This window comes from Mus pahari, chromosome X (assembly GCF_900095145.1).
Source record: "Mus pahari chromosome X, PAHARI_EIJ_v1.1, whole genome shotgun sequence".
In the NCBI taxonomy this organism is placed as follows: Eukaryota; Metazoa; Chordata; class Mammalia; order Rodentia; family Muridae; genus Mus; species Mus pahari.
In genome coordinates, this window is record NC_034613.1 from 148,215,694 (window position 1) to 148,236,019 (window position 20,326).

A 20,326-nucleotide genomic window follows, 5' to 3' on the forward strand; every position below is an offset into this window, starting at 1 on the left:
CCTGCTTCTTGGTCATGATATTTGTGCAAGAATATAAACCCTGACTAAGACAGCTGTTTGTTTGTTTGTTTGTTTTTAAATACAGTTTAGATAGCTTAGATCAGCCTCAAATTTGCTGTGCAAACCACCTTGGCTTTACTTTTAGGCTCCTTCTTCCTTGGCCTCCCAAGTGCTGGGATTACAGGCCTACACCACTATACGTGATTGTACACTGGTTTAAATGGTGGTGGTTTTGATGACCTTTAAACAGGAGAGTATGGCCTTATTTAGAATGAGTCTTTGCAAAAGTAATTAAATAAAAACCCCAAGCTGGGATCATCATGAATTAGCTACATGACCAAAATCCTATGTCACATGTTCTTACTGGAGGCAGGAACACACAAATTAGATAGTTATAAGTTGATTTTACATTCCTAATAAGAAATACATTAAGGCTCAGGAGACTGCTAATGGCTTGCAGCAATTCTATCATTAATAGTACTGTTGGCCTTATTATTAAACTATTGTGCAGGTGCTCACATGACATGGGTTAAAGCAAGTGAATGGTGGTATGATAGTCTAGTACTAATGTCCATTTCCCCCACCCCAAGTTCTTTAAGTTGAACCATTAAAACAATATAAAAATAATGACCAATGCAGCAGTAATAAAGCCCTCTAGTGTAGGACCATTCAAAGCAGCCTGGTTCCTGGTTGGGCTAGAAACCTCGGGGACCCTAAAGAGACAGAAGGTGTTTTGCCCCACTCCTGGAAACCATGCTCCTGGCACAAGGCTGCAGTCCTCCATAAATGTGTGGCCATCATGTAAGGGCAATGCCCTAAACCCCTCCACAGGTAGAGGGTCACATAGCCTCAAGACAGATCTCCATTTTAATGAGGTACATAAAAGTCTGGAGGTTTAGCCAATAAGCTTTCCTTTCCAGACACTCCTCCCTGCAAAAGGTATTTAACCTCAGGTTCCTCCTGAGAACTGGGATATGGTTTTACTCTTCTACTTTTTGCCATGACAATACATGTCTTACAACCACAGACTGCCTCTATTCATCAGGATAGTGGGAGCCATGAAGGTCTTGCCTATAGAGCCACTGTCGAATCTCCCATAGTAGGCCTCTCTGCCCTCCCAGCCTTGGCCAAGACCAAGCCAAGCCAAACCCAAACCAACTGACCACTGACAAGCCAAGGGCACTATTCCCTTGGGATCCAGCAAGAGCTCCCCTCTTTTCCCTTTCAGCCATGGCTAGATCCAGCCCGCGGGGCCCCCCACAACATTCTGCACTCTTCCGTGGCTCCCAGTGGCGCCTGGGTGCCCAAGAGCCTGAGAACCAGATGACCCAGCCTCCTTGCAGGCCCGTGACCCCCGAGCCAGCCCCAGCTGTCCTGCTCAGACTGCGCTCCCCCACCCCTGGAATGGTGTCCTGCAGCTTCCCCATAGCCCAACACCCGCCCAGTGAGGGCATGGGGTAAGCGCAGTCAAAACTCCTGCCTCCCCTGCCTGTGGTGGAGCCAACTTGGGACCCATTAACCCTTCATTCTAGCAGGAAAATATGTTGCCCTTGAGAAAATGGCCAACTCCATTGTTGGGGCATAGAGTCATACTAAGTTCAGAGCAGAGGACCACAGGAGCTGGGCAGATTCCTCCAGCCAAAGGTGAGTGAATTTGAGCATCAAGGACAAGTCTAATGCATGGAAACACTAGGAACAGTTTCACAAACTACTACTACTACTACTACTAATGATAATAATAATAATGATAATAGTGGTAAAGTTCTCAAAAACAAAACAACAAATTGCTCACCACTGTACATTGGTAGTAGGAATTGCACTTTTGAAAACCATTAAGGAAAAAAAGAGAAAAATTAAGCATTTATCATGCCTTCCTCACAAAAACTATTATCACAGGGTAACCAAATAGATGAGTATCTTTTTAAAATATATTTCAATTCATGAGTAGAAAAACATGCTGCAGTGATTACCATTAACTAATCCTTAGGGAATCACTGGCTCTAGCCTTATCAACAGTAGCTGCCATTACAAAAAGACACAGGATTTTGGAAGTCCCCAGATGATGACCATATGGAAATCTTACCCAGTCATTCTTTTCAAAAAAAGAAAGAATTTCCAGATTTGACTACTGTCAAGGAGCAGTTTCCTCTGAGTTGAGACAGTCCAGACTGGAGGAAAGCTTATTAAGATTGAGAAAGTTTTAAAAGAGGGCCCTGTTATAATCCAAAGGAAGAAAGAAACAACAGTAAAAAAACAGAGGAACTAATGAGATGGCTGGGTGATTAATACTGGTTATTCCCTTAACCACTGCTCTTGCAGGATCTGTTCACTCCAAGCCCTCACTCTAGGTGGCTTACAGTGTCTTTTGCCTTACAGAAGCTTTGCAATTTTATGAGGTCCCATTTGTCAATTCTTGATTTTACATCATAAGCCATTGCTGTTCTGTTGAGAATTTTTTTCCCTGTGCCCATATAAACTGTTTTTAGATGATCAAGCAATACCAGTTAAGGGCCAGATAGCAAACTCATGGGTCTGAGTTAATTAAAAAGTTGTTTTGAGATATTTCAATTAGAAATGGCTGAGAGTAGGCAAGGCTTAACAGTTCAGAAGTGCTTTTGGAAGACAGTCTTCAAAGGTGTCAGAAGTCCACAGAATATGACATTTATGCACCTTACTAAATGAGGTCATTTGACTAGAGACCTGTCTGCTCCTGACAGCACCCCTTTCTTGGATTCAAAGAAGAAATTGAGCATCTGTGGAGTTGCTCCAGTTGTGGCCAGACAGCCACTAGGCAAGAATTGCCTCAATTCATCTACAGACAAAATACTGTCCAGAAAAAGGACACACTATGCAGAATAGTCGACTGATAATCTCTGCCACAGCAGGGTAATCAGCCCTTCCAAATTCTGCATTACAAAGGTCTATCTGATAATCCTGTGCCAGAAGGCTGAAGACTGATGTTCCAATGTTTTGAAGAGTAAGGGACTGTCAAAGCAATCAGTGGTCTCTATAAATTGGCTAAGTTCTGGAAGCTATGTTTTGTGCTTCTCATATTTTCAGGTAATATTAGTCGGTTTTGGATTTCTAACGGGGTTGAAGACTGGTAGTCTCATAGCCAACCCAAACTGTTTAGCATTGAGAAAGATGATAGAGATTTGAGAGGATGGTTTTCAGATGGCAGACTATCTAAAGCCAGGACGTAAGTCAGGCGTAGAATTATAAGTCTTTTAAATTAGGATAGATGGCAGAGTGCTTTATTTAATCGACAAAATTGATGAACTGGGTGTAAGTTTATCTTATACTTTATAAACTCTAGAATGGTAATAGTTGTACTCAATTTATATCTGAGGAAAAAGAGCCTTTTATTTGGACAAAAAGGGGAAAAGTTGTGGATTGCCCTGGTGCTGTTTGTATTTTGATGCTAATTCCGCCTTTCCAAGAGGGGCTGCCTAGGACAAGGACTGAATCACTTATTCAAGTGACTTCTTGTGAACCTTCTTTCCATTTAAGTTGTAAAATAAAGGATAGAGACGGTGATTGGGCAGTGGAAGGAAAGGTGGAGCTGAAAAGTTTTATGGAGAAGGAGGACAGGGAAAAGAGAGGATGAGAGAGGAGGAGGTGGAAGGAAAATGGAGCAGAAGCACGTAGCCTGGAGAAACCACAAGTTATAAGGGATCTCATAGCTGGGGAATATAGTAGTGTGGTAGTAGATCTGCCTAATCCAGGCGCACAGCTTGTATTCTATTGAGTTGTGTTTTCTTTGCACTGGCTTATTTGGGTTGGAGATTCACCACAACAGTTGTCCTCTGTTTTAATATGAAGGAGCAATTAGATGTTAAGTAATAATAAAATCATTATGCATGTTATTTTCCTATTAAAAATATATGATGAAATATTTTAAAATGAAAAAGAGGTGTATGGAACTTGCTCTAAACCAGAAGATTGAGAGTTGGGGAAACACTAATGACTTGTGCGGAAGCCAGGTGGGTATTAAGCGTGCATTTCATGTACTAATCTCCCCTCTTAATAGCTCTATTGTGTTACATGTCCAAGATGGCTATTTTTTGGTTGTCACCTTGACTACATCTAGAATGAACTAAAACCCAAATGATTGGGCACACTTGTGGGAGACTTTTTTCTTAATTAAACCATTTGAAATGGGAAGACCCACTTCTAATCAGGATCTTTGAGGTGGGAAGATAAACCCTTAATACAGATCTTTTGAGATGGGAAGACACACCTTTAATCTGGGCTACACCTTCTTTGGGGAGCCTATAGAGAAGACATGGAAAAAAGAAGCCTGCTCTCTTCCTGCTTGCTCTTGCTCTCACTGGCAAAGCCATTCCTTCACTGGCATTAGAGCTTACTTCTTCAGGATTCCAGCATATACTAAAGACCAGCCGAGCCATCCAGCCTCGTGGAATATAGACTCTTGATAATTCTACTCATAGGCAGCCATTACTGGACTAGCTAGACCACAGCCTGTAAGTTACTCTATTAAATTCCCTTTCTATATATGTGTAGATTTATTCTATAAGTTTTGTTTCTCTAGAAAATTCTGACTAATACAATGTCTCTATTTTATTTATTTGTTGCTGTTGAGACTGAACTCACATCTTTGTCCATGTGAAATACATACTCTGCCACTGAGCCACATTTCCTGCACCATTTTTGTTTATTTTAAAGTCTCCCTTAAGTTATATATCACTTAAAGAAACAAACCACACATTTCCATTTGTTCTTAAGGCAGGTTAGTTTAATTTTATAGAAGAAATACTTTCAAATGATACAATTACACAATCAGAGAGAACAGTGACAAAACAAAGAGATGAATACTGATTATAACTTATTCCCACAACAGAAGGTTACTTATTTCAGCAATAATCACCAAAGTCTGACAAGGCAATGATTAGATAAAGAAAAAAAATTCCCTTTTACACTTGGTGCTGTTTCAGAGACCTTGGTGGCAGAATTCAGGTTGTTGCATGACCAGAGCTGCTCAGAGACAGTGGTTTTGTTTCTCACCAGGCTAAGCACATACACAAACTCACACAGCAGATGGAAACTCCCTCCAGCTCCCTAATGCCCATACACCTTCTTTTGTCTAAAGTAGGCAATATATTCCCGGCATGGTAATTTTAAGAGGTTGGCAGCTGCCAAAAAGGGAGCAAGTGAGTGTTGGGTATCATGTCTCCTATGGCAGTAAACCGCCCATGCATTGCAGTACACCTGCACACAATTCACCTTCTACATGTGGCAAAGCCAGCTGGCAGGGAGAGATTATGATGGAAAGGTATCAAACTCAGGTTTTCCTCCTTAGACTCATCCTAAAGCAGGGACTGCATGTGTTTCCTGTGGGGGCAAGAGTAAGAAGACAACACTCCCCACATAAACTGGTATAAGGTAGGCAGTGATGTTTCTGGAAAAAATACATCTGGCAGTTTTTTTTTTTTTTTTTTTGTATTGGCATAGTTGGTTTTCCTCAGCTGCTCCCTAATTTGGATTGGCAGAAAAGCTACCTCATTCCAGGTAGAGAATGGCCTGGGAAGAGCTGTCTCTGTGAGGCAGTGTCAGCCACAGTTGGCTCTGGCTTGAGGTTAAGGTCCCAATATTCTGCAGGCATATGGGAAAGGCCTGCTCAGCAATGCTGCTTGCTACTGGCAGTGCTCTAAGGATTTGCACCTTGGGTCTCTACCTCTATTGTAGGTTCATACAAAAAGGAAATTGGGAGTAGGGGCAAAAAAGCAAGGCTAGAAGCAGGAATGCATAGCAAGATATGACAACTGTAAAAGAGAAGGTTTTCAGTCTTACCACCACTGACAAATTCCATTGTCTGTGATTGGTCACATGTCAATGAAATGCTTTTAACAAAATTCATTTTTAATAAATCCCAAAATAAAAGTGGGTTATACAAGGGAAGAGGTTACAGACCGATGAGAAAGGAGGCCTGATTACAAGGGTTATTTCCAAGAAGGGGAAGAAAGATCTAGGAAGAGAGTTCTGTTTTCTTACATTTCTTGTGATTACTTCATGTATTCATTCAAGGCCTCAGAAAGGAAAGCACATTTATGTAGAATAAATGTGTGCTAGGCAAACTAAATTGTTTGGCATTTAAAAGAATCATGGCATATTTTTATTCCATTAATTTTCTCCCTCATGAGCTAGTTTTAAGATTCTATGAGGAATATTGGTTAGCATTCTGATTTATCTCAAATATTCCCCTGCAATGACTTGGTGGGTAAGCCATGTTACCCACATGCCCTTCTCTCCATACACAAAAAGCACCTTCAAAGGTTATGTCTCTGCTGTTAGTATCTGCTGTATCCACTCTTTTCACTTTCTTTCATAAAATGGTAGGGTAGCAGGAGAGCACTCCAACCCCACGTCTGTCAGATCAGCCAGAGGTGGCAAAGGTAGTTGCACATGCTTTGACAACTGTAAGCAGTGTGAACAGCCAACAGTCACCAGTGGACAGGCAGGCTGAAACCTGGGATGCCGGATGCTCTGTTGCCAGCTTCAGACTTGTGGTAAGCACAGAAAGATGCATTAGATGACAACACAGCAATGAGGAGTTGTCAGTGCCCAGAGCACTGAGCCCTACAATGCATACACAGCTTGCAGAGTATGACTGAACCACTGCAGTTGATATTTTAACATAACACACAGAGAGTGAAAGTGTACAATATACATGGTAGATGCACCTATGAGAAACTGATACACGTGACAAACTCAGCACATAGTGTTTGCGTTTCAGGTGTTAGAAATACAACCGGCCCCAAGTTCCATTCTACTGCATGACAAATACTGAAGAACAAAATTTCAGTCTTAAAATATACCTTAAAGTCAGTATTTTCCTTCAAGGAAAAAAAAGTACTATAAATAAATTACAATACAGTGAATTTGCCTGAACTCACTTCGTTTCTGTCTTCCAGCCTTTAAGTCAAATAAAACAGTGTAAAAACTATACACTCTTAACATGATAGTTGATCTTTTATAAAATAACCTGTCTTCAGAGATGTCGATTTCACAACAAGGAAAAACCAAGCCCTGTTGCCGTCACTATTATAAAATATATATGTATAGATATATGTTTTTTACAAAATGTGTATATTAATAGCTTTGCACAAATATTTTAAAGACAAATTTAGCTAATCTAAGAACTTCATGAAAATAAAACAGGCAGATAAATACTTCATGTGCACAATGCACTACATCAAACATCATCAGCTGGGAGAGGAGGTATGTTAATCCTTGGTCTTGTAAAAAATGCTATCTTCTCCCTAGAATTAGAAAGAATTATATGTTAGAAGTAGATCTGAAAGGGCTATAGATGCAGCTTAGTGGGGAAGTAAATGTGTAGGTTATGCAAGGCCCTAGAATCCCCAGCTGGAGGAGCTCAATTAAAGTTGCCAGTGACAACTGTTTGTATGAAGCCCTGTGGTGTGCTTACCTATGGTTGCTCACTTATATATGGTAGGTACACAGAAAATACTTGTTTTATTAAGAAGTGTGAATGAATGAGTTCTAAATCATAACTGAAGGAAGAATGTTATACTATTTAATGCTAATTTTGGCAAGGATATGAATATTAAAGATTTCAAAATATTAAGGGTGCAAGTCAAACATATGGAATTTAGCAATAAAAAGAATTGACATAGATAGATGCTACAATGTGGATGACCTTCAGAAGCCTAGTGCTAAATGCAATGAGGAAGACACAGAAAACTACATGTTGTATGATTCCATTAGTAGGAAATAGGCAGGAGGCAAATGCAGAGAGAGGGGGGTACACAGACTGCTGGTTGGCAGAACTCAGGAAGGGGGTGGGCTTAACACATCAAGTGGGTATGAGATACTTTCCTTTGGGGATGATGGCAGTATTTGAAAACCAAATGGAGAGAGTAGCAGTATGACATTATTGATGTAGCAAATGTTATTGACATGTTTGTTTTAAATGCACTAATTTTATGCTTTCTAGATTCTACTGTAATTTTTCACAGGCACAGAAAATATAGATATAACCATGCAATTAATTCTCTCCCAAAAGCTTTAACAGCTTGTGCAGGTAGACCTACTCTATGCAATAGTGATTCTAATGTAGAAAAGTAGATGATAATGATGATAAATGCTCGCTTCCTGTGACAGCAAGTCTGTGATAGCTCAACTATATGATATACATGTTTTGCAGTTTGTAGATTTGGCTTCAATTGGAAGTTAATTTAAAAGGAAATGTGGGGGCTGGAGAGATGGCTCAGAAATTAAGAGCACTGACTGCTCTTCCAGAGGTCCTGAGTTCAATTCCCAGCAACCACATGGTGGCTCACAACCATCTGTAATGGGATCTGATGCACTCTTCTAGTGTGTGTCTGAAGACAGCTACAGTGAATTCATATAAATAAAAAATAAATAAATCTTTAGAAAAAAAGGAAATGTGACAAGGATGTATGCATGTATGTAAATTAGTTACCTATAGTAGCAAATATTTAGAAAGCAGCATCAGGTTACAAAGTAGAACAAATGGGTGAATAATAGATAAAACATTATGTTCACATAAGCTAACAAAGCATGTAGCACTGTGGGATATTTTAATTTTTAAACAACAAATTTCTATGTTATGATTATAGGTGGCATGAAAAATATAAACATCAGACAAAAACATAAAAATCTTATTAGTGGCAGGAGATACTGTTTACAGTAGATTCCTGGTAAGTGTACTTTTTATATTAACTGAGGTACCATGGTGATAGGAAAGCAGTAAGCAATAATGTTGGGCACAGGCTCCATCCCCTCTCCATACCTACCTAAAGGTCTGTACTTGTATTGGCTCCTTGTGGTTCTGTCCTCGCAGCTGGTAGATCTCTTTGGAGGCCTTCTTCAGCATCTTCTCAGCTACTTGTTCCTGATGGTAGTCAAGTTTGGTTTGTCTTGTCTGTGACAGAAACATTTGATGAGCAAGACTTTTTACTGCTACTTAAAAAGAAAGAATGAATGAGTTCGCTCCCATTCCTGGAGTCCAGAAGATTTAGTATCAGCCACAGAGATCCAAAAGGCAGACTTGCCCCATCTGTGTCCACAGAGGAAATCTCTACAGAGTTGGCTGGGGTGGCTGGAGCCAGGCCTGGCCTCAGGGCATTCTCCACACAAGGGAAAGAGGTCCTCGGTGCCCTTTACTCTCCCTGAAGAACCTTTTGGCATCTACTGGTCACACCACAAATGTGCATAGTAGGGGAAAATTTCATAAAACAAGTGTCAGGGTCCTTTCTAATACTATATCATTATAGGGCCACTCATAACTAGAGATCAGGGTGGCAAGCATGGATAAGCAATAGCTAGGGAATTCTAGAGGGAGTTCAGAGCAGGGCCTTGACTCTCTTACCTGCCTCTCTGCTTCCTTCAGTAGGCTGCGGAACCGCTCATCTCGGAGCACCCAGTGTGGGAGGTCAGTCTGGCCCCGCAGCTGGGCATCTTCCAGCCTCTGCCTCAGCTCCCTGAGGGTGCCAATCTCCTCATTCAGCTGCCTCTGCCTAGTCCTTGAGGCCTGGAGGTCCAGCTCCAGGTCAAGAGAGGTGCGGGCCATCAGCTCGGCCAGGGACGACCTGCAAGACTATAGAAAGCAGGCAGGGGGCACCAGTGAGCATGCAACCAGCTTGGGCTGACACAGGATCCATCTTCTGGAAGATTCTTCCACAATTAACAGGAGATAGCTGTGGTAAAAGTATTGCTCTAAGCCTGACCTATCCCATACCCATATTTAAAAACACCAGATTCTGGCAATATTAAATCTCTACTTCAATATCAAATTAAAAACAGCAAACTTTCTTCTTTAATCATGGCCTACAATTATGTTTGTCAGAGTATAAAGCAATAGACCCTCAGATGAGGCTGACAGATAAAACACGAACACACTCTTTTAGAAATGCCATTTGATAATATATGTCTAAGGTAGAAAATGTGCTTTATCTTTGTTAGTTTGTTTTTAAATTTCATTTTTTACTGGCATCTGAAAAACATGACTGGCAACACAATAAAGTGTTTAAAGTTGGGGGTGCTAAATATGTAACAGCAGGAAACTGGTGTTTCTGGCATCCAATGGGTCAAGGATGGTGCTCAAAAAGAGAGCACAGGACAGTAACAAACAATGACTCAATTCAAAATGTTCATACTGCTGCTGTTTAGACACAACTTCTGCAGCCTAAGTACATGCTTTCTTAGATTCCCCCAGTCTGCAACTAACCTGAGTACCAATATCACATGGGAATCTTGGATTTTTAAAATATCTATTCTAGAAAATGCTTGCCCAGAAGACAAGGACTTACCTACTATCTTACAAACTGTAACTTTTAAAGCTGGCATAATATATTGTATACACACACACACACACACACACACACACACACACACACATACTTGGCCATCAAAGACAATGAAAACTGTAGAAGCATGCCATATGTCAAGAAACTCAGATGTAGAAGCTATAGAAATGTTAAGTGGTTAGCACCATGAACTGCTCTTGCAAAGAAACTGAGAGTTGGGTCCCCAGAACCCATGGCAAGAACCCACGGCTGCACCTCCCTCTCCTGGGGATCAGGCACCCTTTTCAAGAATTTACAGGCATCTGCCTTCACATGTGCACATATTCCCACACATATATACATAGTTAAAATTAAAAATAAAGCATAGAAAAGAAGCCCAAATTTGCCAAGCTATATATACTCTACTGTCTAAAAGGAGAATAAAATCATGTAGAAATGATTATCCATTTAATACATATAAGAATATAATGATCACATATGATATAAAATCATCTTAAGAAATGCTAATAGAATTATGGCACTATTGCACTTTCTAAAGAAGTTATGAGGAAATAAAAACTCTTTTAATTAATGTGGCATTAAGCATTTCCTAAAATAATACCTTTATAAAGAAAAATATACAAATAAAACATAAGCTGTTATAGATTCCATATTAGCTTCTGTAGCACACACCTGTTTATAGCGAAGGGTTCGTCTTTCCAATGTATTTCGTATAAAATGGGACTTCCTGGGCAGTGTTGAACTGTCACTGTCACTACGATAAAGCTGCACCAAAAAGAATATCCAGAATCAATTTGTTAGACATTTCCTATTCAATCTCTGTGAATCCAAATGGGATTGATTTTTCCTAGGCATTTAAAACACATTAAAACTTTTTGTTGATGCTTTTACCAGGTCTTTGGACCTACAGAAGAGTTTTAATAGGAAAAAAAGTCAAAACCAAAACAAACAAAGCTGCCAATCTGGTCTTTCTTCATGCTCATCTACTTAACCACATGGATGTTCTACACTGATCAAATCAATCATAATTGTGTGATATCCATACCAACTACAATTTGATATTAAGTATGCTTATGAAAGCAGGTCCTGTCTTCAGCATGTTTCACTGTTTAGCAATCATTCACATTAGCTATTTATTTCTGGTTTTAGTAAAATGGCTTTTTGGAAAAAGAGACTCATTCCAGGTAGAAGGACAAGCCAACATTCACCAAGCCCTGCTGTGCCAGTCAAGGGAAAGGTGTGGTTTTAAAGAGGGAAATAAAGAACACTTCTTTATGGGAGCCCCTACGGATTTCATGTGGTGGTGGATCAATGGTTGTCTGTGTGAGTGCCCAAGTCTTGCCTTCCCAGCCTTATTTTCTGTACCAGTTTATAGGAGATATTCAGGAACACAGTGGCATGGAAGCTTACTTGCCCTGTGGTCATACCAACCTGCACATAAACAGCAAGGCTTCTAACACCATTACTAATAAATGCAGTCTTTTATGCTGGGGCACAGAGCTCAACCCAGTCTTCTTCTAAGCAGCAAAGTCTATCCTACTACCACCCTATTGTCAAAGAGCATCTGAATCTGCCTGTGGTGATTCTGCCAGAGCAGAGGCTAAAAAGGGACCATGAGAATAGGATTCATATGAGTATACCCAACCACCCATATAGGCATCATGACCATTTTCCCGTCAAAGCCACTTCATTATCTAGGTCAGTGGTGTTAATGTCACCCTGGTCCTGCCTGATCAGCTCAAATTCACTGTCCTCCCTTCAACAACTACAGTGGTTTGGACTTCCAAGCCACATACCTATGGGTTCTCAGTCTCATGTGCACATTAGAATTACCAGAAGTTCCAACTCTCAGGTCCCACCTGTGACCAGTGACAAGTGGGACCTGGGTGTCAGTATTTAGTGAAGCTTTTCCATGGGATTTGACTATGTATCCCCATCATTCCCCAAAGCATATATATGTCCATGTAGGTAAACTGGAATGTATTCCTTAGAGCCTACAGGATTCAAATAAGGTGGCACCTTTGGGACTTCTGAGGATGAAGACAACATGCTAGAGCAATCTACAGATTTCTATCCAACTCAAGACAATCTCCATTTTGGCATGCTGGCTTGTCAAAATATTCACCCTGCCTCCTGATCATGAGATGGGGCACAAAGAACAGTAAAAATCTGTAGGAGGTAGAATTTAGAAGAAATCCAGAACTCAACAGGTTCAGAGCCAGGTGGCAAGCTGAGTGCCTAGCACTCGTTTTATCTCCACTCACATATGGTGGTCATTTATTCATTAGAATGGCTTCTGAGAACATACAGATTTTTATCAGAGATAGTAAAAATGAGAACACAACAAAGAGAAAGAAGAAAATGTTACACACAAGAGTAAAGGAGTTTCAACTCACCCTGCAAACATACTGGCTTCTCGCCCCTGGTGAGAAGGTCTGTGAGCGCACAATGGTGCTACTGCGGACAAAAGGAGAGCCACGGGCACGGCGGCTAGGCCATTCCTTTCGAACACCCACAGCTTCCTCCAGGTAAAGGTCTTCTGTGGTGGTTTCCTTGTCAACCTAAGTAGTAGGCTCATTGATACTGACTTTTTCATAGCACAAATGGTACATTTAATGTGAACAACCTCTTCTTCTCCTCTTCAGAGTTTCTTCCTGCTGGTCTACCTGCCTTTTTATACCTACTACCCATAAGCAGCATTGCTGGAACTACAGTAGTTCATTTCCCCCCTCCCTACTCCTATCAGCATTCTTTTTCTATTTTTCGAGATAGAGTCTTGCTATGTATCCCAGGCGGGCCTGAAACTCATTATATAGTCCATGCCTGTTTTGAACTTGAGGCAATCTTCCTCTTCCTTATCTTCCCAAGTGTAGGAAGAGAAAAATGAGCCACCAGGAGGATTTGAAGAACTGCCATGACATTTTCTACAGCAATTATACCATCTTGCAACCCTGTCCTTTCCAAAATATCAATGTAAATAAAGTTAAAAGTGGAGGGAGGCATCAATCTAGCCTCCTTTGCCACTCTTGGTAGCTGCTACTTTTCAAGCTTGGAAACAGCAGAACAGCAGCAATTCTTGGAGAACTCATCTGAAGCAAGCACTCTAATCTGCTATATAAGCTGAAGACTAAGAAGCTGCCTAGGGGGAAGAGTTCATACATGCTGCTTCAGGTTCCATGGTGGTAGCATATTTTGGTATATTGAATAGTTAGAACGGTAAAATTTCAGTGAGATATATAGTGTCAACTGGTCAAAACTTTTTTGTTCCTGAAGATGAGAAGTGTTCACCACAGAATGGTGTAAAAGGCTCCATTTTTTTTTTAAAGTCAGAGTTGTATTTTCTCATAATCTATAGGTGATGGACATTTCTGTAGGACATGCTGAGTCCACATTAAGTCCGTTCACATCTTAGGCAATGCTACACAGCTCAGCACTTGATAATATAGGGACATTGCTTACCTTTAAATGCCACACATCTCGATACCCTCTAACACCTATAAGGCATGGCTATTAGTGAGTGTATGTTCTACTCCTATATGTGAGCACATCACGATAGCTTCCTACAGTATATTTGCCACTCATCTACCCTGTCCTCACACTTCCCATAATAGGTATGGGGACACATCCTTTCTCCTTCTAGGACCAGCCAGGTACTAGATATTCAAAGGCTCTATTGACGCTTTTCACTTACCTTACGAGGCAGGGGTTGAAGTTTCTCAGGATTGTAAGAATCTGCCTGGCCAGTAACCACATGCCCATGGATAGAATCCACACCAATGTAACAGGAGTTTGGGTATTGGGGGCTGGTCTGGGTGCAGTTGCTACAGCCACTATCAACCGAGTCAGCCTGCCAACTCCTAAAAGTAAATATTGAAACAGACCATGAAAAACTCATCAGAGATGATACCTCTCATGGCTGTTTGCAGAGCAGAGTAGCAGAAAGAGCAAGGAAAACCTGTTTTATTTCAATGACTGAAGACAGCTGCTGTTCTCATAAAGTAGGAGTATTTCTGTTTTCTAAGGACATTACTTCAAGGCCTTTCATTAATAGTTTTATCTTTCCCTATCACCCAATATGAGCCACTTAAGGTACAAAAAACTCTATTAGAAAATCCCTCCCATCTTGCTGTCTTATCATGTCTTATCCGTCTGCCAGGTGCTCCAAAAACACATTTCTGTCTAAACTAAATTCAGGAAAAGTCATGTGAAGAAACAGTAAGATTCACAAGACAATACTCATTTTAAAAACCTGTGGAAGAGATTCAAAATGTAAATGCCCCCCCTAGAGGATCAAACAAGCCACTTCACCAGAACTGCACATTCACTTGAACAATTTGTCCATTTCCCATAGGCCTCTATTGGCAAGGAGTCGCTGATGGACCACTTCAAGCAGCAGTGGCTAGAGATGCTGCTTGGTTATGTGATTATACGCTTCCACTGAGGACTGTGTCCAGAAGGATGTAAGCCTACAAAATGGACTTGTGGTTGAATGTGATCAGAGGGAAGGAGGAATGGGAGTGACTGCTTGTATACACCGGGGTCTTTTTATGTACTTAAAGTTCTCCACAGCTGATGTTGGTAAAAATGGCATACTGTTATTATACCCCAAACTAATGAGTTGTACAGTGTAAGTGCAGATAGATTAAATTTCTGTAAGGTGGGTTTTAACAACAACAACAACAACAACAACAACAACAACAACAACAACAGTAAGAATATAGCTCAGGAGTATAGCTCAGTGGCAGAATGCCTGCCCAGAATGCACAAAGCCACAGATTTAATTCCCAGTACCCTAAGAGAAATGAAACAAACACAACACAACAACAACAACAACAACAAAAAAAACCTGAAAGGAACTTTGAGTCATGTATGGTGGCATATGCCTATAATGCTAGCACTCAAAAGGCTAAGGCCAAAGAACTCCAAAGCCACGATAGGCTAAGCACTAAGAGTCCATCTCCATATAACAAAATGTTCAGAGGAGTCCTGAAAAAAAAATACTGAATTAAAAGAAGAGGACTAGGCAAGAAGTCTGGGTATTTCTCTTATAAATATCACCATGATATTTCCCACCAGAATATGACTCCTGAGCAATGACATGGTAGCACCACACAGCATGTTCTAGAGAGGCAAAGAGGAGGAAATTGATTTGCATCCAGAAACACTCCCCTGAGAGCCATTGTGACTGGCACTGGCTAGCCTGTCTGCAGTAACTTCACTTCACCTCCCTAAGATATTGTACCGAGTTCTGCTTCTTCATGTAGCCTTAAGAGGGCAGAGGACTAGGCACTCACCTCTCAGACACAGCCTCGCTTTGTTCTTCCTTACGCTCCATCTCCAGGATCTCTTCCTCTGTATATTCCAGCTTCACACGCTCCTCTGCCAGCTCTCTCTCCACAGCTCGTAGCTGTGCTGTGGTTCTGGCCAGCAGCACTGTCACTGCATCCTGAAGGAGGAAAGGATGCTTCTGAGAACCAGCTTAACTTCTTGGCCACACAGGAGAATAGACTCTACCATCCACAGTACCACACTGTTCAATCTGGGCCTATAGCTCTGTGTCCATATATTTATACAAAAAATATTGATCATGAATATGTTTGCATTAAAATTCATTTTCAGGAAGTGGTTTGCTATATTGCTATGTTCCCATCTCATTCCTTCCCGTGAAACTCCTTCACTGATAACCCATGCTGACTTGTAATCTACAAGAAATCTTCTTAGAAATGAGTACCTGGAGTAAAGCCAGTCTCAAAGTAAAGAAAATAGCAATAGAAGATTGGCTCCTTGAGCCAGGGCCATGTACCGTCTTTCCTGAGCTGGCATTTGTGGTTTCCCGTATGGCACTCTCCATAACTCGTACAGGCTCTTTTGGCTTTGGTGGCTCAGGGCTGGCAAAGACCTGCACAGGATACCAACGCAGCTGCATTTCACTTGAACTGTCACAGTCGGCCAAGTTTATCTGAGCAATGCCCTGCATGGGTGTTAAAAGTAAAAGTCAGAACCAGTTTTTAATGGATTTCTTCCATAAATATTGTCCTTTAAGATACCAAATTTGACTGACAAAACCAAAATATGCACTATAGCATGTACCCCTCACCCCAACATGTCTCCCTATCTCCATTATTCATATGTGTGTGTATATATGTATGTATATATATGCATACATACAACAAACACATATATAAAACATAAATGAGTAAGCATAAACAATAAATTAAAGACAAAATTAGGAACAAAGAAAATATAGAGGAAGAGAGAAAGAAGATGGAGCCATAAAACAAGGAGAAGGGAAAAAGGAAATGGGGGAAGCAGAGCACCATATGAGTGAGCAGAGGCCATACTGCTACACATACCAGCAGTTCTTCCTGTAGCTGAGGATTCACTGAACACACATATAACTGCAGTGATTTCAATGTCAACATGCTGGAATGCACAGGGATTCTAAACACTTCATTAAACACCAATGGAGCTTGGAATTCCAGAGACTTGGAGCAGTATGTGTTAGGAGTGCCAGAGTCCAGTGGGGGCAAGTAGACGCGGATATGGCTAGGAACGGAGGGAAGGAAACATATTGATAGGCAGCATGAGCTAATATGGTTCCCACCCTCCAGGTCCAAAGAACTAATGTGTCTCTGTAGACTGGATGGAGCATGCCTGACAGGCTAAGATAAGACTCGGGGCTTTGAGGTTCTGCTGAACACTGTTACAGCAAAAGTTCTTCTGCCCTCTCCTCACAGTTCTAGCATGCAGAGAAGCACAGTCTGTTTTCTGTGCTTTCTGCCCCCTAGCTTGGAACTTAGCAAATAGTCAAGAGGCCTGAAATATTTGTGACAACTAATGTGTGTATCACCAGGAGAGCTGAATCCCAATGTGGATCCTCATGTTTACAAAGCTAGCTCACAAGATATGTATGGGGTTGACTACCTTAGATTTGAATGGACAATTATTGCCCATTACCCACCTTAGGGAGACCCTTCAATAGCACCCACCTAGGGTCACAGATCACAGAGAGGCAGCAATTCTGCCACTGAGGCCAAGAACACTAGCTAACTGACAATTGGCTCCAATTCACATTTCCTACACATCTCCTTAGCCAAGAACTCCTTGAATCCAGTCTCAGGCTTCTTAATACACATCATAGGATCATAGAGTAGAATGGGCTTGTACTAGCACCACAGGGTAATCCTCAATATTGCCAGTTATAGGCCCTTCCTTGACAGCAACACAGTACATCAAATGCCTCAATTAATTAAGTTTGTTTAAAAAGTATATAAATCCCCTGTACTTTAAATGGATATTTCCTACTCTTTTATTGCAAGTTTGGGCTCCTAAACTGCTTTTCTGCTCCCCAGTCTGCTGAGCAGAATAGGCAATGAGCTGTATCATGAAGAGGAAAGCCAGAGGAAGGACAACACTAGCTGTTTATAGCCTCCAGCTCTCCAATATCAGGAACTTACATTTTGCAGTCTTCCTTCATCACCAGCCCAGCTAGGTTCCTCAGTTGCAACACATGCACAAGGAGATATTCATTGGTACTATCATGCCTAGAAAATAAAGCTCAAATTCATGGACTGTACATTCCCCATTGAGGAAATAACCCTGTGATCCAACTCCAATAGTCGTCATGGTCTGAGGGCTATTTTACCTTATCTTATGCCTAAAGGACACTGGTAATATGTCAAAGAATTTTTTTTATTATGAAAACTGGAACAAAAGTGTCGAGGACACAACTGAATACCCTATAGTTCATAAGATGGGGACACCATAGCAAAAAATGACCTGATTCTAAAAGTCAACAGTATAAGAACTAAGAAAACTGGACCAGAATAACAAGAATGGGTAGCCCAAAACTACAGAGACCTAAAAATCCTGTACTGCCAGTATAAACATCATGGCACCTGCTTTTACTGAAACTGTAGCTGTGCCATGTTACAGAACATTGGATGACTCACTCTGGAGATAAGGGAAGGACCCTGCTATTTGTACTATGGGGAATACTGTCAACTTCCAGCATGAATGGGGGAATATACTCCTAAGATTTTGAGTTTCATGAGACTTTTGAGTATCCTACCTTTCTAACTTTCAAGTCTAAGCTAACAGTCCTGAGCTGTGGTATCTGTGATGAAAGACAACAGTGCAGTCACTTTTCTCTTTCCCTCTTACCTTCTACCTCTGTTAACTCATCTGAGACAAAAGAAAGATGGGAGCTAACAAGAATGGGGAAGAATCACCTGGGTCATATGGTTCCTCTATATTCCTTCACCTGCTCATGGAAATGCATCTACAAGGTATCTTTAAGGCTAAAGACATGACTGAGAGTATCAAAGCTAGTAGAATATCACCTAAGCAGGCCTCATTCCATAGGGTATCCTGAAGAACAGGAAGTTGGCTTCTATACTCACAGATATCCCACATAAATCTGGGGCTCACTGTTTCCATAAGTGTCTCCAAAAGCAGACTCTTCAGCATCTTCATTTCTAAACATAATAGTAAATTTACCCAGTTTATTCCAAAAATACTTCAGCATTGTAGGTATGTACAAGGTCTCTCATGCTCAGCGTGTCTCTTACTGAGAAGAATTTTATCAAATTTTGATTATATATATATATAATATATCAGATTATATATAATATATATTATATTATATCACACACACACACACACACACACACACACACACACACACACACACACAGATTTTCATTCATAAGGGGGCTCAAAAGGCATAGCTGGTCCCAGAATCCATCATGGGTTATCTCATCAGTACCTGCCCACAGATTTCTTTTTCTTTTTATTGCTCCCTTGTTTTAAAAACAGACTTATTTTTATTTTATGTATCTAAGTGTTTTCCTGAGTGCAAGTATGTGCACTACAAATATGTAGTGGCCATGGAGGTCAGGAGAGCATTGGAACTCTGGAAATGGAGGAGCAGATGATTGTGAGCTGCCATGTGCATACAGGGAACTGATATGAGGTCTCCTACAAGAGCATCATGTGCTCTTAAACACTGAGCCATTTTTCCAACTTACCTCTCTATTTTTAGACAGGGTCTTGCTATCTTAGCCCAGGTTGGCCCAGAACCCACCTTATAGTCCAAGATTGGCTCAAATTTGTGGCATTTTTTTCCTATCTCAGCTTCTACAGTGTCAAAATTATAGATATGAGCTATAACAACAGCTGTCTTTCTTTCTTTTTTTTTTATTTGTGCTGTCCTGGGATTTTGCTTTGTCTAAAAAAATAATTGCCTAAGTTTTGAAATCCATGTGACACACTAAAGGCAGTTTTCAAAAATGAACTTTAAAAAAAAACTTTGCACTGACTAAAATGTCTTTATAGATACTTAAGATGTGCAACTATACAGATACACAATGACAACAAAGACAGTTAATAAAAATGAATTACCTAATTCCCAAAGGAGCTCCCTGTAGCTAAAGTAGAAAAAGAGGGAGGGTCTTCATTGCTAGGAATGCAGGTCCCTTGTATGCATTATGAATAGTTGCTCTTTTTCAGCTCTACTGGTCAGGACCAGGAAGGGAAAAGCCATTCAAGAACAGCACAAATAAGAGCCAGCCTCCAAATACACACGTAAGCCTAAGGTGTTTTCTCCACAGGTTATGAAGGCCCAACCTTCCAAAGATTAAAGGAGGTGGAAAAATTTGCGTGGAGACATAAACAAAATCTAGAATCTAGTTATTTCCATATGGATTCTTGTTGTGCATACCAATAACACTCTGGCTAGTGTACTTAGGAACATGGGAATAAGGTAATCAGCTCCTAACCTTTTGGTTAGAGGTTCAAAAACCCCACTGTCACTGGCAAGGGAGTAATCTGACAGGCATGCAGAAACACGGCGTGCTCTTCTCTCCAATCTCTTGGCACTGTCTTCCCGCAGGGTCACTGCTGCAAACAAAGGACACACCTGGGTTAGAGGTGATAGTACAGGAGGCCAGGACATCTATGGCAGAGTGCTGAAAAGTCAGTAAGTGTTCCAGAGACAAGCCATGGCATGTACA

General features: G+C 40.9%; 1 protein-coding gene across 2 annotated transcripts in view; it reads right to left on the bottom strand.

The window, feature by feature from the left end:
* Positions 1-5,423: 5,423 nt before the first annotated feature.
* The window catches only part of Wwc3 (WWC family member 3), a 111,258-nt gene continuing 96,355 nt past the window's right edge, over positions 5,424-20,326 (bottom strand). For both annotated transcript variants that reach the window (XM_021188614.2, XM_029534540.1), the window contains exons 12-23: positions 20,093-20,213; positions 18,716-18,790; positions 17,771-17,857; positions 16,667-16,859; positions 16,117-16,284; positions 15,608-15,759; positions 14,005-14,170; positions 12,710-12,874; positions 10,986-11,078; positions 9,377-9,604; positions 8,802-8,929; positions 5,424-7,280 (exon numbers count right to left, since the gene is read on the bottom strand). In XM_021188614.2, coding sequence (XP_021044273.2) covers positions 7,214-7,280; positions 8,802-8,929; positions 9,377-9,604; positions 10,986-11,078; positions 12,710-12,874; positions 14,005-14,170; positions 15,608-15,759; positions 16,117-16,284; positions 16,667-16,859; positions 17,771-17,857; positions 18,716-18,790; positions 20,093-20,213 — 1,643 coding nt within the window. In that variant the 3' untranslated portion in view covers positions 5,424-7,213. The remainder of the gene's footprint in view (positions 7,281-8,801; positions 8,930-9,376; positions 9,605-10,985; positions 11,079-12,709; positions 12,875-14,004; positions 14,171-15,607; positions 15,760-16,116; positions 16,285-16,666; positions 16,860-17,770; positions 17,858-18,715; positions 18,791-20,092; positions 20,214-20,326) is intronic.